Source organism: Lutra lutra, chromosome 17, assembly GCF_902655055.1.
Source record: "Lutra lutra chromosome 17, mLutLut1.2, whole genome shotgun sequence".
In the NCBI taxonomy this organism is placed as follows: domain Eukaryota; kingdom Metazoa; phylum Chordata; class Mammalia; order Carnivora; family Mustelidae; genus Lutra; species Lutra lutra.
Genome location: NC_062294.1, coordinates 29,603,794 through 29,625,269, shown reverse-complemented (window position 1 = coordinate 29,625,269; position 21,476 = coordinate 29,603,794). Strand labels below are relative to the sequence as shown.

Below are 21,476 nucleotides of genomic sequence, written 5' to 3'. Positions count from 1 at the left end.
GAAAGGGCAGTCATTAGTCGATGACATTTATGACCTATTTATAAAACACAAATGAAATAATTGCTTACAAAATCACGACAAGCCTTCACTTGTCTTTCACAAACTTGTTGTCAACACATTGTGAAACTTTACAAACACATCTGAAAGCAGAAAGCAGACAGCAAACCATCTGAAGAGAGGAAGCCAGAGTGCCCAGCTTGGGGAACAGCTGTGGGATGAAAAGATTCTCCAAGTTACGTTTCCTGTTCTCTTCCCAAAACCTCCTTGTTACCAGATCCGGGCAGGGAATCACCACAGTTTTGGTGTAGGATGCCTAGATACAAAAAAGGAAGTTTTGGGGTGCCTGGGTGGCTCGGTGGGTTGGGCCGCTGCCTTCGGCTCGGGTCATGATCCCGGGTCCTGGGTTCGAGCCCCGCGTCGGGCTTTCTGCTCGGCGGGGAGCCTGCTTCCTCCTCTCTCTCTGCCTGCCTCTCTGCCTACTTGTGGTTTCTCTCTGTCAAATAAATAAATAAAATCTTAAAAAAAAAAAATAAAATAAAAATAAAAAAAAGGAAGTTTTTCCCACCCCATGTGTGGGAGCCCTTTTTGGTCTTTGTTGAGATTCAAGTATAGGCTGTTTGTAGGGTAGTAAGTGAGAGGCAGTGCGTGCCCATTAAAATACTATTAAAATACCGTGTTGAGACAGCATTGAGGAGGAAGTGCCAGCTTTGACACCATGTGCTGGCCCCTGGGTGATTTTTCTGTTTTCACATCTTTTAGTACCTCATCTCCAATCCTTTGTCTTTCCATTCTTTCGTACCTCTAGAGAGAGGACATTTGCTCAGTTGAATGAAAAGGGGAGCCCAAAGCTAACTCTTAGGGTAGGTGTGTTGGGGTATCATTTAAAGCTCATTTTTCGAGTTTGTCCATGTCTCTGATAAGGATGTTCTTGGCTTGAAACCCTTAGTTTTAGGAGAGATGTTCCATTTCATTTTGTTGTTTAATTCCTCTGAAACATTTCAGACCTGTGATCAAACAGGACTGGCTGGATCCAAGTTTTTATTCTTTATTTTTTTGAAGAATTAACATTTTTTTTAAATTTATTTGACACAGAGAGAGACCACAAGTAAGTGGAGAGGTAGGGAGAGGGAAAAGCAGGCTCCCCACTTAACAGAGAGCCCGATGTGGGGCTCTATCCCAGGACACTGAGATCATGACCTGATCCGAAGGCAGAGGCTCAACCCACGGAGCAACCCAGGCGCCCTGGATCCAAGCCTTTTATTTTTCTGCACTCCTTTGCAAAATGCAGAAAAACTGGCCAGTCTAGTTTAGAGAAGAAAGCGAATGGGAGAGGATTTTTAGCAGGCATTCCAAGGCTAGATCCTTTGCTTTTAGTGATGCACTGTTCTAATTTTGAAATAATTTTACACCGCTCGAACGCTCTGAACGTATAGTTTGCTTCTCAGCCTACTCAAGATAACAGCCACTGTCACTTACCACCTGTCGTGGTGTTGCCTCTGCTCCTTGTGAAGACCAACCAGTGTTCCCTTCTGCAAAGCTCCACATCATCCCAGATGCTCTGGATCCTTCCAAAGAGCCTTCTCGTGGCAGGAAGGGGCGGGTCACGAGTATGCCATGACTGACGTGTGATGTTGTCTTCTGCGACAATCCCAAAAAGGGTGCTCTGATCTCAGGGTTGGGAGCTGATTCCTGATTTCAGCCGAGACAGGTCTGCTTAAAACTGTAATCAAGCTGATTGTATTGCCCCAGAATTCTCATTTCCAATTTAGGGTTTTGCTATATAATCTCTAGTAGAGTGTGTCTAATCTTCACGAAACCCAAAGTCTTTATGTAAACGCTATGGATTTCCTTCCATGTGTCTAGACTGAGCCGAGCCGCATCTTTAGGCCGTGTGGGAGAGACTTCTGAATGACTGGGGCATGGCCGGGGGGGAGGCAGCATTGTGACGTTGCTCTCTTTTCGAAAGACCAACTCAAATTCTATATGCTGTAGCTTTGATCCTTTTCATTCAATTCTAAGTACACTTGTTATTACAGTAACTGTTGTTTGTATGTTATTTTAGCTTTTTACTTAGGTAGCTATTTAGCAATTTAAATGAAAATGTAATTAGGTTACATCTGTTTTACATGCATGTAATGCCACGCAGATGTAAACTTCTATTAAAGCCATATTTTCTTTTTGGCAAGAAAAGGCAAAAACAAGATTGTACCAATCACTGGAGGACGTCCTACTCTTTAAAAAAAAAAAAAAAAAAGACTAGTATATACAAAGCGCTGTGCTATTATTTTTGCGGTGGTGAAAGTATATCACTTCTGTTTTTCGAAAAGCAGAACAACAAGCAAGTGCCTTATCATGTGTCTGGATACAGAGTTTAACAGGACAGTACTCTGTGGGTGTGCGCAGACATGCGTATCCATCTCTACGCCACGCACACCGGCTCTTACAACACCACGTGCTGTGGAAGGGGCCACGGAGCCACCAGGAGCCTTAGCCCCGCTTTAAACTGACTCCGATGAAGCCAATTTACATTTCTTGGTTACTATTAAAAACCCCCGGGAGTGTTCATATTTGCCCAGCCTGCCTCTCGGGCTTGTCGCAAGGAGCAGAGAAGATAATGAGTGTGCAGGTATTTTGAAAAGTATAAAACGGAATTGTTAGAGACTCTTAGTAGTCCGTGGGTCTAAAAACAGCTCCTCCCCTCCATTCCCCCTACATTTTTGTGTGTACAATGGGGATTGAACTCAAAAACGAGTTCTCCTGTTTTGGGAACTGCTGCCTCCCTTACAGCCCATTAATAGGATTTATAAAACATCATTTCAGACAAAGTCACTTATCTTATTTGCTAACGAGACACAAAATTTGGACTGTCTGGAACCAGGTAGTATTTTAAGAGTTGCCCATTTGTTCCATACACGTTCACCGTTTCAGTGCAGTCATTTTTAATGGTGGTTTTTATGGTATCAATAAAAATATTTTCATATAATTCTTCCTTGTAAATACGGTTCAACATTTAGCTTTCTGCTACTTGGTGACCTGTTAAATAACTTGATGTACTTTCAAATTGATCGTTCAGTGCCAAGACAATAAGAAGCCAGGAGGAGCCAGGTTCATGGTGTCTGTCGCTCTTTTTTATGTTATAAGGGACCTTAAGCTGAGTTATAGGGAAAGAAAAAAAAAAAGTCTAGCAGAGTTTGCAATATCCAGCTTCTTAGAGTTTTTTCATTTCTGATTCTGAAAGAGAAAGCACAGACTGTAATGCTTACTTCCCTTTTGTACTTGTTTTAAGAGGTTAGTGTTTTAGATGGCAAGGAGAGGAAATACTGTCTCCCATGTCCTGTCCTATCTACCATTTACTGACCACTTACTATGTGCCTAGTGCTAGTCTAAAGGCTCCGTGCATTCTTTAGTCCTTTACAGCAAACTCATGTTGTTATCCCTCATTTTTGAGGGAAAGAAATTGGAGCCTGAGAAGTTAAGAATCTTTCCCAAGATTATATAGGTAGCATGCGGTAGAAGGAGGGTTTTAACCTTGGCAGTCTGGAACACATGCCTAGATTTTTTTTTTTTTTTTTTTTTTTAATCCACGATGCTTCCTTATGCCTCATGTAATACTAGGGTTTTTCTCCTTGCTATTGTTATATCTTTGTTTTTATTGCTCGTATCATCTGAATCAAGCATCTGTGACCTGCAATGAATCTTCAGTTAGTCTTCCTCCCCGCCCTCTGTTTTCCCCAGTTCGGAAAAACCTATCTGGAAGACCTCGATGCCACAAAAACAAACAAATATGACATAGTACATGCGGTACTTACGTAGTATAGTTCTTATAGAGGGATGTGGGTCAGGGAGTCCGGCTAAAGGAAATGCCAAGGAGGATGAAGTGCATACGGAGGACTCAGCCCATGTGGTCTGGGAGCACTGGCGAGAGAGTAACCAAGGTCGACGGAAGCTTCTTGTGGGCTGGGCATGGAAGAACGTGTAGAATTGTGCTAAGCAAAGGAGGCAGGCAGTATTTCAAGCTTCAGGAAGAGAGTGAGCAAAGACTTGAAGAAAAGAAAAGGCAGGTTGGCCTGTGCAAGTGTTTAAGCCCAAAGGTGGCAGGACCTCACTTGGGCCCTGCCAGAAAGAGCACCACGCAGGAGGGAGAATGATATTGCAGAGATAGGGCGATGGGATTTGGCAATTGATTAGCAGTAGGGAGGGAGAGGGAGGATTTGAGGAGGGTCCCAGGCACCCCAGCCTAGTAGGCTGGTAATAATGTTAATTATAGAAGGCAGCTCAAATGCAAGAGACTCGTGTATAGGGAGGCAGAATCGGGTCGAAGGTAAAGAACATGGACCCTATGTTCCAAGTCCTGGGTCTGAATCTGTGCTCTGCCACTTACTGGTACGGTGACTTTGAGCAAGGTGCTGAGTTAATTCTGTTTCTTTATCTCTAAGATGGAAACTTAATATTTATTCCATAATGCAATTGGAAGAAAGTTAATGTCTGTAGAATGCTTAGCACAGTGCCTCCTGGCGTACAGTGAGTAAAGAGCAGCAGCCTCTTCGGGTGAGTAGGCTTTTATACTCATTTTATAGATGAGGCTACTACCATTTGGGTAGGTCGGCTCCCCTTCTGAAATTCTGTAGCCGGCGATCCCCATGCTCGCCTCTTGGTGCTATGCTCTGTCCTGCAAGTTCTAGGCCCTTTGCCTCCCTCCCTGTCAGTGAGCCACAGGCCGAGTCTTGTAGCGGTGTGACGTTGACCTTCCTTCCGCAGAGGGTGGACGAAGCCGAAGCAGACACTGTTTCTGCCCCTACCTTTATGGCCACCTGCTGAGTGTGGATTATGTGTCCGGGAGGTTGTGACACGTTTTGCATACATTTCTGATGACCGAATATAGATTTCCGTATTCTCCCTTTACTTTATTTCTATATATTACACATTCATTTTCTCAGAGCTCTTTTGGGCACACCAGCGGGAGTTGTAACCTTCTGTATACGCCCTGCAGAATTTCCATGGCCATGTAAAGTGTCTGTCTCGATGACCCACTAGTAACAGGAAGGCCTCCTCAAACGCACCCTCGTCTGTAACCCACATCTCAGTGTGAGTCCTTTTATCCTCCTCCTCAGTGCGCCCAAGTTAAGCTATTAAGTAGGTAATACACCATTAAGCCCAGATCATGGTGTTTTGAGAAAACAGCACCCAAGCTTCGTGAATAACACACTGTTCATTATGAAGCTGCCAGATGCCTGACCTCACAACGTTTGTGTTGTGACAGCTCTTTTGCGTTGAGGAGGTAAACCAGTATCTGCCGTGATGTTAGGAGTCAGGGATGGGTCCGGGAAGCCTGGACCCCGTATCAGATCGTGTTTCACCGAGAGAACAAAATTGATTTATCGTGTTACATGCGGGTGAGGTAGACCCGGCATCGCTGTACCACGAGCTTTTTTTATTCCCTTGTCTGCTAAGTATGCAAGTACAAACAGCTTTAACACAATTTTTTACCTAGAAAGGAGCCTGGGGCTGCATCCAAGTACATTTAACATATGAAAATTGAGCTGCTTTGAACTTGTATGTTTTTGATAACTGCTTGGTATGCTTCCTGGAGGATCACCTGTAGGCTTTTCTCTCCAAATCCTAATCCCTTTGATTGAGTGCCAGGACAGATAGCTCTCATTGAATAATTCCAGCCTCATAATTCTTCCTTCATTCAGAGTTGAAAGGGAACAGCTCCAGATTCAATAGGCAAATCCTCAGATTTAGCTAAAGTAATTCAAACACTTTAAAACTGAAATTGTTTTGTTCTAAAATAGGGTTCAGATGGGCTACCGAATGTTTACACACGCTAGTTGCTGCCACGAACTGCAGGGTGAGGAAGAGAAACACACTTCTCTCTGCCCCTTTCCCCCCCAAACCCCCCCCCCCACACACACACTACCCTGGCCTGGCTCCTCCCGTCTCTGTCTCTGTGACCGAGGAAGACAAGACGTTTGAGAGTTCGAAGTTTCAAAGCGGCGCGGGTATAAGAACATACTTGACTCTTGTTTTCTCTCCTCCATGAAGGCCTGGCTGAACATTCCTGCTCTCCCTCCCCAGCCCCCTCTCGGAGGAAGGAAAACAACCATGTTCTTTTTATCTTGACAAATGTGCCTGGTGGGGGCTAATCTAAACCAGTTCAAGATGCCTTTATTTAAAACTGTTGAGAGGAAAGGAAGGTGCCGCCGAATTAGAAATGAAGTGGCTTCTGGGCCCCTTTGCCGTCCTGCTCCTGCCTGGCCCCCCTGCCCCCTTTCTGGCACCAACGGGATCTCTGCTGAGGTCTCTGTTTTCGAGTCCTTTCAGAGATCGTGTTTACTAAAAGATTGTTCCTTTCGGTTGGACATCCTGTGTCTGTCCTATTTGGCCAGAGAGTTCTTCTGCTGGGAAAAGCCATCCTCTTTCTCTCCACGCCTCGTGCCCTATTTCAGAAGGAAGCCTGAAAAGCCATTTCCACGTTCCGCGTGTGGCCGGGCCCCGTGCGGCTCATCGGAGTGGACGTCCCCTCCTGGGTCAACGATCCTTGCCCCCTTCTGGGTCACCAGAAGAAGGGAAGGACTGTAACCGTTATCAGAATATTGCGGATCTCTGATTGAGTGCCCCAGTCAGGTTGAATTTGAGGCAAGGCTGGGAGATCGATTTTCTTCTGGCCAGGTTCCCACGTAATGAAACGGGGCTACTCCCTAATCATTGATACCGAACCTTGGTAAAGAAGCTGGTGTATCAGTAAAACGAGAGATGGCTACGTGGTTCTGAAAAGCTCCCAAGACTGGAAGGGATGACACCACGTGATGCAACAGTGATGCAGGCAGATCTCATCTGAACACATCTTACAGCTGCGAGTTCTCCCCAGCTGTGTCCTAGGACTTGACCCTCCTTGCCTTGTGAATTTTGACCTCCCAATGGCACGAGTTTGTTAACAGTCTTCTTCAGTAGATCCTCCCCGTTTCTCCTTTTCTGTGTCTCTCCTTGGAAGGTTTTTACAGCATCGTAACAACTTATAATTTTAAAACGCCTCTAGTAATGCTTAAAAACAGCTCTTGATTTTAATGAGTCCTGCTTAACCGTAGAAGGTTTGTATCTGCATTACGGCCGATCCTTACAACAATACTTTGGAATGAAAGTAGAAAGTTTATGACACATTTTATTATATTCCTAAATGCGAAAGAGGATTCTAATTTAAAAATAAGTGGCTATACTTTTTAATTCTTATTTAGCCCGTGTAGCTGTTTTAATATCCCTTTTATGGTTGACTGGTCAATGTTTTAAAACAAGTTCTTCAGGGGCTCCATGCCCATTAGTCCCCGGCAATAAAATCTGAACTTTACTAAAATAAAACATGATGCCACAGAGCAATTAAGAGGAGAACTTTCAGAGATGACTGTGAATATGAAATACGGTGATTTATTTTATTAATGGATTTGGGGAAAACCAGCCCACCTCTTTTAAGCTCAACTATGTGTATTTGGGGGTTTTTATATTTTTAATTTATTTCTTTGTTTCTCTCAGGGCGGTAGGGGGCTCCATAGTGGGCTCTTAAGGTGCACCAGTCCTCCTTCTGGACTCTGCTATTTCTGAATATGATCCTTTATTTTCTCATTTTATATGGAAAGGGGGGTGATGTCACTTTGGAAAGCATTTTTCCCCGAAGTGGTTTTGGGAACCAGAACCTGGTGATGTGTTATTTAAAAGCGATAATGTAGTAAAGCTACACTTTGTGCCTGAAATAATTGTAGGATTTATGGGATGTATCCCTAACCTGTTCGGTTTTATGGAAGGACAAAACACAGGTATTCATTTCATGGGAGCCCCTGAAAAACTTAGAAGCGTACTTGACAGCTCTTTCTCGAACAGTATAATCACTTCTTTGTTTATTAAACAGAGTCGGGAGTGCTCTCAGACTCCTACAATTTAGGAGTTATTTAATTTGCAAATGGGATTGGCCTCCCTAACCTTTGAAGGAATGAGTTATTTTTAATGTTTTGAAACTTTCATTGACTCTCCACTGCCGACTCAAGGATAAGGTACAGGTTTGTAAAATGCCTTACTTGCCTCTTGGCCTCCTCTCTGGGACGCTCCCCCCGCCCCCAACCCCTTTCCCTCAATGGCAGTTCTGCTCCAGAGCGTTCACCATATCCCCAATTTTCCATCAACTGTACTTTTTTTTCTTTTCTTCCCCCTCGCCACGGACTCCTTCTTTACCTCGTCCTACTGGCCGTCTTCCTTTGCCTCCCATGCAAATGTTTCCTCCCTCGAGAGGGCTTTGGGCATCAGTGGCCAGGTCTTCCCCGTCCTCCTCTGCAAGATGGGCAGAATGCAGCCCCTGTGGCTGTCTGCAGAGGCCCCGTTCGCATCCCTCCCCCCACACTGACCTCCTCTCTGGTCTGTGGCACTGTCTACAGATCTTAATTATGGCCCTTGTCATGTTCAGCTTAGCTCTTCGTGTAAATGTTTGTCTTGTTCACCAGACAGTGAGCCTCTTGAGGGCAGAGGTTGTCTTGACTATCTCTGTGACCCAAAACTGCCCCAGGGCAGATGCAGAGGAACTGTCGGGTGAATGCCTGAACACATGTTTTCCTGCCTTAAGAAATGTCACGAGATGCCTAACTTAAGAAGTTGGATGAATGGAAGCCTCTCTTCTGTTTTAAACGTCATTAGTCAGCTCACATGATACAACAAGGACACCACCCATTAGAGCGAATGAACACCGCACGCAGAGGTCACGGGGAGCTGGCCGCTGGCCTGTGGCTGGTGACGGAGAAGTGGCAGCCTCGAAATGCAAAGCTTCTGGTTGCACAGCCCGGTACCCTGACAACCGTACTGGGGTTACTGTGGCAGGCTCACTGTGTCACTCACCCGGCAGCCCGTCCCTCCGCTGTCCCCTGCCTATTGAAATAGGTACTTCCCCACTAAGAGAAGCCTAGTTTTGTTCAGCTGGTGGACAGAGACCCCTTGATCTCAGGGAGGTTGGCCCCTCTGCCAACCTGGCTTCACCTGACTGGTAAATCCCAGTCAGGTGAAGCCAGTCATGGTGTTTCTGTTCCTTTGGACCAGATGCTCAACTTTCCCCGCCTGCCTGGCAAGCTGGGGGCCACATGGCGCAAGTTCTGACCTGGGAGCTACATGAGAGAAGTGGGCCAAGGGCTCTGAAGAGAGCTTTTCTTCCTGGTAAAAAGACAGAGCCTCATGCAAGTTTCTGGCCTCGGCACACAGTGGGCAGACAGGATTCCGGAGCCGTGGCAGCCAGCCTGCAACCACGAGGTGACACGTTGGAAGACAGAGAAACTAATACACTGACGCTCATAGAACAAATGGAAGGAAAGCTTGGATCCACGATGACTGACCTCAAAGCCTTTCACCTCCAGACTTCTTAGATAAGTATCCTGATGGCTTAAGCTTTTGAGAGTTAGTGTCCTGCTACTCGAAGCAGAGGACATTCTAGCTGATTCACTTGCTTTGAGATGGAAAAATGAAAGCGGAGACAGCATCCTAAGAGGAAGATAGTGACCAGGTCAAATGTACAGAAGTCAGGACAACACAGCAGTCAAGAAATCTGGTGGCTGACTTGTACACTGATGTCCCTGGAGAGGAAGACCGCTCCGCCCCACCCGCCTCCACCCCGGAGAAACCCTGCAGTGTTCATCAGTCACGAAACATTGAACTAGTATCTTTCTGATAGTCCCTGCACTGCCCAGGATATTGAGGACACAGAAAGAAAAGACCGTTTCTTGTCCTTAAGGAACTTTTCATCTACTAAAGGAGACCACCAAATAAGCAATTAGCTAAGATTGTGATAATTGCTATCTTTGGATAGGGGTACTTTCAGGGAACTCTGGGAATTCAGAGGAGGACCACAGAAGCCTGATGGGCTGGGGAACAGGAGGGAACGGGAAAGGTTTTATTGAGGAGGTAATGGCTGAGCTGAGTCTTGAATAGGAGGAAGATGTAGCCAGGCAAAGAACGGTGCAGAAAGGGGGGATGGGATATTCAAGACAAAGGCAATGTGTGTTAAGATAAAGAGGCACGAGAGAAATAGAACATTTGGAAATCAAATCTTTCGGCAGATTCAATTTAGATGTTTTTCTTTTTCATGAAGATTTGGCAGAGCTGGTACTAGCTACAAGTGTGTTATGTTATGCTGTATACTTTTGGTATTTAAAAAGTTTTATAATTCTCTGTAGTGAATAAATGAGATGTGAGAGATGGAGACATTGCATAGAACTATCATTTCCCAACATATGTTCTCCAAAAGTCTAGATCCTTGAGATGTTAAGTGACTTTTTTTTTTTAAGATTTTATTTATTTATTTGTCAGAGAGAGAGAGAGAGAGAGCGAGAGTGAGCACAGGCAGATAGAGTGGCAGGCAGAGGGAGAAGCAGGCTCCTTGCTGAGCAAGGAGCCCGATGTGGGACTCGATCCCAGGACTCTGGGATCATGACCTGAGCAGAAGGCAGCCACTTAACCAGCTGAGCCACCCAGGCATCCCGAGATGTTAAGTGACTTTAAGCAGAATTAAAGAGGGGGTGCTTTCCATGGTCAGGTAAGTTTGGAAACACCGGGTTAAATAAAATGGAATAGTTTTCATCTCTGTAAGAACTCCCAGAGCCTTTAACACTCTCACATTAATTGTTGCTGTCCAAAAGGAGGCCACTGCCTAGAGCATTTCCCAAAATATCCTTGATGGTATACTCTTTTTTATATATAACCTTCTGCAGAACTGAGGCTTTGGGGAGGGTTGGCAGCTTTACCCTCTTCTGGATTTAGGACGGTTGCAGGTCCAGACTTCATAGCTACCGTCACATCATGAATCGCATCAAAGAAGAAATACTTCTCTTTCTCAGAAACCCCAGATTCTTACCATGCCTTCTTAGTCTGAATGAATTATGTGTCCATTCCCAAAGCAAGCCCCATAACCATAGGGAGATAAGGCATATTCTGATTATCTGAAATCAGTCAGTCCCCAAGCATCCTCACCCGCCACCCCCGCCCCCACCTCCAAGCGGTGGAATTTCCCAAAGGAAAACCAAGAGTTCTGTATCTCAAGAATGAAATGTGTTAAGAAGGTAACGTCTTCCCACCTCCAAAAAAGGAAACTCCCAACACAGGGCCCTTAGGTTTTACGCAAGACGATTTCAAAATTCTGAATGTTAGAATGTTTAGGGTCCCAGATCCGACAGCATGAATTAGATCCCCCCATTTGGAACAGCCCAGTAAATGAAGGGTGCTGACAGCCAGCTGTCACGGGGAATGCTGATGCTCACTGAAGAAGTCCTGCCATAAATCGTCTTCAGAAATAAACAAGAAGCAGTTTCTGAGAACTCCGCTTTCACCGAAGACCAGAACCTGTCAGCCATAGGCAGAAGTCATTAGCAGGATTTATATGTGCCTGTATCCAGCACTGAGTCAAAGGGAGATCGGCAGAGGGGATTTCTCTCTTCCGGAAACCCAGCAGAGGAATGAGGAAGACTTTCTGGGTAAAGTTTCAGAGGACCTAATGCATAAATCCCCTTAGCAAACACTGGGATTTGGGCTTGTAACTCATCCCTCTCAGCTTAGGTCCTGTGGAGGCAAGCTGCCACAGGGTCAACACACCCGAAGCCAGCAAGAAAGGGGGAGAATCTATGGTGGAATTATAGAAACTGCTTAAAATGGTAGCACGTTCACCATGTGGCTCATTTTTGCTGTGAGGATCCTCACACCCCATGCAAGCAGCCAGTTGCTGGCTGGTCGGTCGGTATTGTCCCCTCTCTCTCTGATTTACAGCTGCGCTGACCTTCATCTTCCCTTTCATGTAGACTAGGCCAAAAATGGATTCTCCCAAACTCTGTTACGAGATAGGATGGGACTCTCTGGATTCTCTCCCGTCTGCATCACAGACCGTATCATTAACTCGCTAAGTTTCTGCCTCAGTGGGAAATTTAAAAAACAACACACATTCCCCCCCCTCCCCATCTGTATTGGCGCATTTTCTTCCTGTAAGTACCTCCAGCTTTGAGTAACGCAGCCAGAGTCTGTATCCAGACCGTGCGCCTCGATCTTTCTGTACCTGTTTGTTGTAGTAGCTACAGAGCCAGAGCAAATGGTGAGCCCCAGAGGGGAAGATCGAGAGGAAAAGATCGAGAACACAGCCTGCTGAGTAAGAGGACAGGAGTGATCCTGTGTGGTGATAATAAGTGCTGGCCTCTATTAGTGCTTTGGCCGTGGATTTGGTGACCATTCAACAGCCTCCATGGCCGGCTCTCCGCATGCTTATTCTTTTCTTCCCCCTGTCTGGTTGCAAACTTATTTTGACTGAGGATTTACTTGTCACCTCGTGTTGACATTTCAAGTTATTGCATTAAGAAAAACACAGGAGAAAGCAAACAAGCAAGTATACTCCAACAGGTCACCGGGCAGAGGAGTCCTACTCAGATTTCAAAGAAAAGGAGGAGGGTTGGGGTAGAGAATGGAGAACAGATATATTTATAAGCGGGTGGCGGGGAATCCTCCTAGCTTTTTGGGCCCAAGTCAGATCTTGATCTGTGGGTATTATTCTCAGCTACTGGTGATTCCCAGGACTGCTAAGGGGGATTCTGGTCCAACGGTAGTTGCTGTGTAATTCTATGGAATCATGCTAACGTTCTGATTTCTCTGATTATAAGTGACTACAACAACAAAGAGAATAACTCTGCTTTAAGAACTCTTTCCACAGTGTCTCCAGGGGACAGGTTTGCTTTGGTCTACAAACTCCCCAAAGGCAAGCTGAGACTATGTAAGTTTAAAAAAAAACAAAAACAAACAAACAAACAAAAAAAAAACCCAGAGCCAGTAACAACCAGCTCTGTGGTTTTATTTGATTTTCCAAAACACATGTCCATCAGCATGTTGTAGACAACACAATATGATTAAAGCCCAGCAATAATCACCCCTATATTGCATTTTAATTGGTGTAATGTGTGATGAATAGTGAGGTTGGAACCACTAGGTATTACTTTTACCTTTGAACTATTTCTTTGATTCATCAGAATTTGTAAAATAGAGGTCAGGCAGTCTGCACCCCAGAGCCCAGGCTCTGCCACTTCGCAGTCTTGTGACCTTGGATAAGTCACGGAGTAGCTTTGGAGCTGAAACGAGGGGTGTGGGCTAGATAAGACCTACATAGCCTTCCACTTTTAGGGTTGGCCCCTCACAGCAAGGTGTTTTCTAGTCTATGGAATTTCATTACTGAAACCTGTGATCTCACAGCCTTTTGGCAACTGAGTCTCTGCCTTTATGATCTATGACAAAGATGACTTTTGTCTGAACTTTGGATTTCTGAAACTGATTTCAGTGAATTGCATCATACATATCTTTAACTAGCTTATGTTTAATGACAGAGAAATAGCAACCCAATGTAGATAGTTCTCTCTGTGCGCTTCCATTCCTTGAGTATTTGCCCTGGAGTAAATGTGAGACAGAGTCAGGAATCCATGCCCACTGCTCCGAGGGTGAATTCCTTCCTCTTCTGAGTAGGAGTCTATACCTCGAAGGTATGGTGTTTTGTGGTTTTGTTCTTTGTTTTCACCAAATGGCCCCTAAACAGAAGGCAATTATGTGCCGCTAACTGATCATTTGGTGCTTCACTTCAGAAGTATTTCTGTCCCAGCGGTGGAGGAAAACCTAGCTTGTTGGGCTTACTGAAAAGTGGTCTATTGAACTACAAGTGGCAGGTAAATATTTGTGTTCAACTCAAGGGATTTTTGAGTGTAATTTTTGACTCTTTATAGTTTTTGCTTACTCTGATGACTTCAGGATTTTCTCCCCTTGCTCCCCAAGCATAAGCCAGGACTCAGGTAGGCAGTCCATTGGATCTCCTGCTCGTTCTCTGCTTCTGCTGGGCCTGTGCAATGATGAGGGTGAGTTTGGAGAGCATGTCAATCCATCTTGGGTGCTTTCTGGCTTTTAAGATCACTGCTCGACTTGCCCAGGACTCAGTCCTTTCCAGCACCCCTGGGAACTAGCCTTTCACTATATGATCACGGGGCTGTGCTCTCAAGAAGCATGGAAGCCACCAGCTCACGCTCAGCGTTCCAACCCCAGGAGGCTTTGGCCTCAGAAAGGGCTTCCTTTGGGCCACGTGATTGGTAACATTGTGTTCCAAACACTTCTGGGGTGGGGGGGTGGGGGAGACAACAAATAAATTTCTGCTTGAATGCTTGCCTTTTGCCACCTACAAACAAACAAGTGGGATAAAACTAGAAGGTACTGACAGGAGTGCAGTAGTCCCTTCATCTGGTTATGAAGCTAGATGCATTTTGAACAAATTCTAAGCAAACATCTATGTTCCACTTTTAGCCTCTCCATCCTTTTTTTCCACTTGGCGGTTTCATGGAAGGAGGTCTCTGCTCCTCCTGCATATCACATTACCCTATAGAATTCCAGAAGCACTTCAGATCTTCAAAACTCTTCATAAAGTGGTGACTTTTACAATTGTTTTTAAAAGCAGCGATCCTTAAATGTTTTTTGGATCTTTTAAAAACATACCCGTCAGAAAGACAAATATACCAAGTGCTGCTGTTGATAGGGAAAAATTAGAGCCTTCATACATTGTTGGCAGGGATAGAAAATGCTGTAGGCTCTTTGGAAAACAGTCTAGAAGGTTAAACATAGGATTACTCCATGATTCAGCAGTGCCACTCCTAGTTCTCCGGGAGAAGTGAGAGCATGTATCTGTGTAACGCTGACACACAGACGTTCACAGCACAGACGTTCCTAAAAGCCGAAAATGGAGCCAACCCAGATGTCCATCAAGTTGAATGATTGATCAAAATGTGGTATATCTATACAATAGATATAATTGGGCAATTAAAAAAACCCGAGGTATTGATATGTGCTACAGTATGAGTGAATTTTGAGAACATGGTAAGTAAAGAAGCCAGTCGCAGAACACCACATATTACAATTCCCTTTATGTAGAATGTTCCGAACAAGCAGATCAATCAAGACGGAAAGTGCCTTCACGGTCATCAGGCCAGAGTGGGCGGAAAGGAACATAGTAGAAATCATGCCAGTGTACTCTTTACATGGGTAAATCCTATGGCATTCAGATTATATTTCAATAAAGCTGTTGCCAAAAGTTTTTTAAATTAAAAAACAATACCTTACGGGAGCTCATGTCATTTCCTTGCTTCTCCATCACATCTAGGACAAACTCAGTCTCCTTACCAGCACCTGGTTCCTGCCTGCCCCTCTGTGCACTGCCTCCCTCGGCGCTCCCACCAAGTCTTACCACAGTGGCCTCTGTACTGTTCTGCTCTGTTCTGTTCCCACTCATAAACTGTATTTTTGTCTCCAGGCCTTTGCATTTGCTCCTCCCTTGGCCTGATGTGCTCTGCCCTTCTGATCTCCGAATTTTTGTCATTCAGATGTCACCTTGGAGAGGCCCCCCTGACCCTTCCTGCGGTACAATTACCTCTTCATCCCCCGCACAGGCAGTTGCATCATCCTGTCCTGTTCTTTTCAAAACACCCAACTGTATCTGAGAAATTCTGATTTGTCTGATGATTTAGCCGGTGTATCTCACACTAAATGAAACCCTCTCTCCTGAGAGTAGGGACAGGTAGATCTCCAGGGCCTAGCTCAGTGCCTGACATATGTGCACTCAATGAATACATGAGGGATGAATGAATGAACCTTAGAGCGTGCCCTGCTGTCAGCTGAGAGTGGATAGCCCCCTTTAGTTACCGTGGCCCCTTGCAGTATGAATTGATCAAAGCCGGTTACCTGGGCACCTTTACTGCCTTTCTCTGTTATATCCTGATAGAGGGAAGGCTAAAATGCCAGAGAGGACCCAGAGGCATGGGAAAAAAACTAATGGACCTTGAAATTGTGATCTAATTGAGGGTTTGCACAATAACTGTTCATAATTCAATCTACTCACTTCTATCCATTCAGTCTCCAAAATTCTCTTCCTCTTCTTAACAATTCTGTAATTTTACATTGTATTTATGTCGACTTAATTTTTTTTCTTTTTTGGCCTGTAACATCATATCGGAAGCTCTTCGAAGACAGGAAATGTGATTATTCCTTACTCTGTGTTCTCAATACACATACGTCATGTGTCTCTTAGGCACACAGTGTATCTTGACTGTCACTTGTAAACTCAGATAACTCCAACATCAGGATGTCAGATTAGATTTTAGAGAGTTTCGTTCTGGGAACTGGACACTTTTTTCCATGCTTATTTTACGTTATAGAGTCATTCAACTTTAAGTTATTCTTTAAGGTGTTCAGAGTGTTTGAAGTTTACCCACACAGCACCTGGTTTGCTGGCAGAGTAAAGAAACACAGGCTTGGGTTGACTTTCCAGGGGAAGCAGGTGGGCTCACTTTGGTGCGCTCTCCCTTGGGTGGCTCTCAATGTGGCAAGCCAGCTGTCCTGCCATTTACACACAGCCTGGTGCTGGGTCCTGGGGAAAACAAGAAATACTATGGTATATATTGGCCCAGGCTTTCCAGTGGCAACCCCTTACGGAATGCTAGGAAGAACGAAAGAGATAACCGTGCCCTTTCCTGCCTTTTATCAGGTCTGGAGGGAGGCTCTGAGACTGAATTGGGACTGGCCAACCTGAAGGGTTTCTGGCCAACCACTGATGCCTCCTTCAAGAGTTGTTGGTTGGGGCTCCAAATAGGATCATACGGTCCTAGACATGGATGTGTGGGAAGACGGGGTCTAGCCAACATCTGTTACTGGGCATCAACAAAAATAAGCTAATTCATTGATATCACTTGCCATCTGTTTTCACCCACTTATATTCAGTTACCCTTAAGCGTACAGTAGAGAAATGAGCTTTATGTTGATTTTCTTGGTGTTGCATCTCCATGTAACATTTCCTTTCCTGGCCTTACATGTCTGTGCAGAATTCTCTATGGAGTTACTGTCCTGGGAAATATGATAGAAATAGTTTAAAATTTTAAAAAGAGGTCTCTGCGTCTTCTCTCTCTCTCTCTACATACACGCATGCACATACACACATCTCCGTCCTGTGTTTGATAGACTTGCTATAAAAAAAATTATCTGAAGTCATTTTATATTCTGACATCTCTTTAGTGGGTGCCGTGGTTAATGTTATTACTTCCTAAGAAAGAATATAATTTCTCTGAGAACATTAAGCTATATTACTCTGAAAAAGAGAACAGTAGCCTCTGTACTTTAATTCTTGATAGGATAAAATAAGGTCCATCCTACATGACTTACCAACTACCTTCTGTTTGCATAACACTTCACGTATTTTTAGTGAAACACAAAACACATTGTACCAAAACTGATGTTACTTCTGATTTCAAAGTTACAGATAATCGTTATCGTGTCGTAACGTTTAGAAATGATAATTGAGCATGGAGCACGGGGTGTGGTGCATAAACAATGAATCTTGGAACATTGAAAAAATAAAATGAGATTTAAAAAATAAAGATGATAGGGGCGCCTGGGTGGCTCAGTGGGTTAAAGCCTCTGCCTTCGGCTCAGGTCAAGATCCCAGGGTCCTGGGATTGAGCCCCACATCGGGCTCTCTGCTCAGCGGGGAGCCTGCTTCCTCCTCTCTCTCTCTGCCTGCCTCTCTGCCTACTTGTGATCTCTGTCTGTCAAATAAATAAATAAAATCTTTAAAAAAAAAAAAAAAAGAAGTCAAGTCATGTGCCCTGCTTACCTAGCTGGCTCGCATTCATCCACTCATGATTCATGACACATTTATCAAGCAAGTACTGTCTGTTATTAGGGTCGAAGGTGCAAAGGAGGATCAAACCCAATCCTTACCTTCAGAGAGCTTAAAGGACTGTGTTGGAGCAGAACTTAGTTGTCGTTTCAAAGGCAAAGGAACTCAAATTAGGGAGTTTGCTGGCATCTGCCTTAGGACTGTGGGGCCAAGATAAATGTGACGTATAAAAACAAGCATCAGTGTACAAGTGGGAGGAGATAGCCTAGAAAACATTTTCTCAACTATGTCTGTGACTCCTGGGAGCTCCTCGTTCATTATTAAGTTCTTTGATGACACCGACCACTGCGTAGGAATCTCTTCCCAGAGCAATTTATAAATATCAAATAATTTTTATGGTGAGTAATTCCAGAAAGGGTTAAAGTTAGCTTCTCTGGGACACATAATGGGAAAGTAGCTGAACGTGATTTCAAAGGGATTTTTTAGGAGAGAATTCCAATTATAGAGAAGTAATTTCCCTTTCTAGCTTACTAAGCTCTATTTCAGACTAATGCAGTTTTCAAGATCCATATCCCTTCTCCCCTTATTTCAACAGATATTTTGAATATGAAAATCTTACGTCAAAACTTAGCTGAAGCCTTCATCAGGCTTTTGAAAGGCTAAGTAAGAATTCTGTTTCTAGGAATAAAAAGATTTGGATCAGAAAGATTCCTTGCTGGCTAGAGTCCCTTTTTGGATGGTAGTTCAAGCAGTCTTTAATCATATTTTTGTTGATTATTTATTAGATTCCCTGGGAAATCAAAGACTCGGTAACGTAAAATGTGTTTTCCTTAAGATATTTTATGAATCAGAATCCAGAGTAAAGAAATAATGGAAAATACATTTCCTTTGCTGATATGGACTAATTGGGAATTAAAATACCTTTCTCTAGTCACTGCCCCACATGGAAATGCTAAGTGCCCTCCCTGGCCCAAATGAACCAACCGCAGTTTCTGCCCAGACAAAACTCTTAGGCCGCTAGTAGATAAAGAGAGTGCTTTGTCAGGAAATCAAAACTGTGGAGCACTAGAACTAATTTAAGTAAAAGGATAGGCTCTAGGCCAGCTGCTGGGGTAAACCCACATTGAACCAAATGGGAGACGGAAGAAACTTAATATGTGTGCCTTCCAGTCATCAGCCTAGAGTGTGTGGAACACCAGCTTGTGGTGTTTGTCACTGTGAGACGTGTGAAGGCAGACCTCCATTCGCAACAACATGGGCTTTCAGTTTGCGGCAGCTTTAGTCAATAATGGGTTTGCTCTTGCGGGGGCCAGACTTCGTCTAGTTTCCTGATGGAGGTCAGGGGAGCTTTCCTTGTACACATCATCCTGATCGGGTGACATCAAAAAGCATTTGAGGGAAAAAAAAGTCTGCTAGAGTAAAACACAAAGAAAATAGGATGCCTTTTGCGTTGTTGAGGCCAGTGTCCTTTGGGGGGAGATACACAAGATAAACACACATGACAAATGAGAAAACAGTTGGGAACAACAAACTATGTCCAGGAGACAGAAGCAGCAGAGCACTGAGGTGAAGGGCACGACTCTGGAGCCAGCTGGTCCGAGTTCAAAACCCATTCTGCCACTTATTAGGTGTGATTGTGGGACAAGTTATGTAGCCCTTCTGTGCTTGGATCTTCGTCCCTAAAGTGGAGATACAAGAACACCCACCTCACGATCACTCAGATGTCATTTGAGACATATGTAAGATCTGTGACCAAGAGAAGTAGATCACCAGGGCTATGAAAAGGTCACTCCTCTGTGTTTTGAAGCCCGGGGTAGAAATGTCTTCCTTAAGTTGAACCAATACTCGAGTATCTTTGACGCCAATTTCTTATCGTTCCGTCTACCAAAGAGGGGCTCAGTAGCACCGCATGGATGGAGAAGGAGATTGTTCTGGTTTTCTGGAGATAGAAGAAAAAAAGAAAGAACACCCAGCTCATAGATGCTCATAGGATTGTTACGAATTAATGGTTGTAATGTTCAGCATGGTACCTGGCCCGTCGTAGGTGTTACAGAAGTTGGTGATTGTTATTATAGCTTAGAAATCAGAAGCTCAGATGCCTCCAGGGCCCAGGAGCACCAGCCACTGATCATTAGCAGCAGAGACCATTGGTGTGGAGATGTGAGTGGTCAGGACAGTGGCTCTGCTCCTCAGCTGTGGCCACCACTCCGCCCTGGCTGTGGCCTTACGAGAACACTGGTCCATGGCTGCCATGGCTTCTGGTATTTCAGAAAACACTGGAAATCTCTATTTTGCTGAAAATCTCCCAACTGTTAAATCTTGTTGATTTATCTTAAAGCCCTCTACAAGCCAAATAAAACCCTGTTTGCAGGCTGTGGGCCACCAACTCATGACATCTGCAGTCTAAGAATGAAACATGTGAATGTAACTTAAAGAAGAAGCCCCTCTGATGAATTTCTTACCTTACTGTAAGTCAAGAGATTTGTTTTGATTCTGGAAATACTCATGGAGTTCTTACTACATGTCAGACCCTGCGCTGGTGCCGAAAATACAGGAGAGACCAAGACAAGACCGTCCAAGGAACTCACACACTTCATAAGAATTTTGGAGAGAAAGCAACAGCTAGCCCCTAATCGAGATTCCGTGTTGGTTCCCAGATCCTTCCGTTACCTCTGCTAAGTCTAGACTCGATCCAATGAGTGCTTGAAAGCGGATTTAGGTTTTTGAATAATAATAGTGCGATGCAGTTTAACACTAATAAATCTGCCAACAATATTGCAGAAATACTCTACTGAGGTTCTGTTCCTCTTAGTTTCCTGCTTTTTCTCTGATTAATCATCCTCTTTCATTCACTATCACTTCATTACTTACGGACATGGACTTGGGCTGTGATTTTTTCCATTGTTTGCCTGTTGCTTCACACCTTTTTTCTCATTTTGTCTTTGAGAGTGTGAACTTCCTTCACACTTCCAAGGGCATTCAATGGCACATGAATCCTATGAGCTAATTCAGTGTCATTTGGGAAATAGGGAATATTATACATCCCCTCCCTTTCATGGAGATTCGCAAAGCCCATTAGCAAAGCCCATTAAAGGCTCCGAGGAAAAACGGCCCTTTATAAAGCTACTTGATAAAACTTGTCTGAATAAATGTTTCCCAAATGTATTGGACCAAGGCCTACCATCCCCTCCTTTCCCTCACTTCCTGCCCCTTAATATGCCAAGTTACTGATAATTGTTTGGCCCATTCAGGGAAATGCTGGATTGCCAAATTACAGTTCCTATTGAACAATAGTTTCTTTCAATTTCTTCTCTGCCTCAGTATGTATGGGTAAAGATATCTCCAGGAGCTCCGTCTTTACATTCAAGGAATCTAGCAAATGGATTGCGGCGGTGGCCATCTTGTTGGTGCCTAACAACTGAATGAGAAATCTTCGAGGAAAGAGACTGTTGCTTGTGCTGTCTGTGTGGCCCCAAGCACAGGGTCACTCTGCTGTGGGCGTGGGGCACATGTACATGAACTGACCAGTGACTGCCTGCAGCAAAAATACTCCAGGAGATGTTAATAGTCGATGAATTCAGATAAAGAATAGATGGGTAGTCTCTTCGGTACTATTCCTGTAAGTTCTCTGCTAGTTTAAAATGAGTTCCAAATTTAAAATTCTTTTTCATCTATGAGACTGTATTCCTAAAAGGTGTCAATTATACCTCCCTTTAAAAAAAAAAAAAAGAAAGTATCATAAGGCTTGGCAAGCCCAAGAGATAAGAGCAAGAAAAAAAATGGAGGA

General features: G+C 44.2%; 1 protein-coding gene across 2 annotated transcripts in view; it reads left to right on the top strand.

Annotated features, from left to right (window-relative positions):
* FTO (FTO alpha-ketoglutarate dependent dioxygenase) overlaps positions 1-21,476 on the top strand; it is a 375,155-nt gene that overhangs the window by 264,713 nt on the left and 88,966 nt on the right. The window contains exon 9 of one of the 2 annotated variants that reach the window (XM_047712439.1): positions 6,046-6,070. The exons of the other annotated variant lie outside the window; for it this stretch is intronic. Within the exon in view, the coding sequence (XP_047568395.1) occupies positions 6,046-6,055 (10 nt within the window). The 3' untranslated portion in view covers positions 6,056-6,070. Of the gene's footprint in view, positions 1-6,045; positions 6,071-21,476 lie in introns of those variants that run through there. 2 annotated transcript variants of the gene reach the window in all.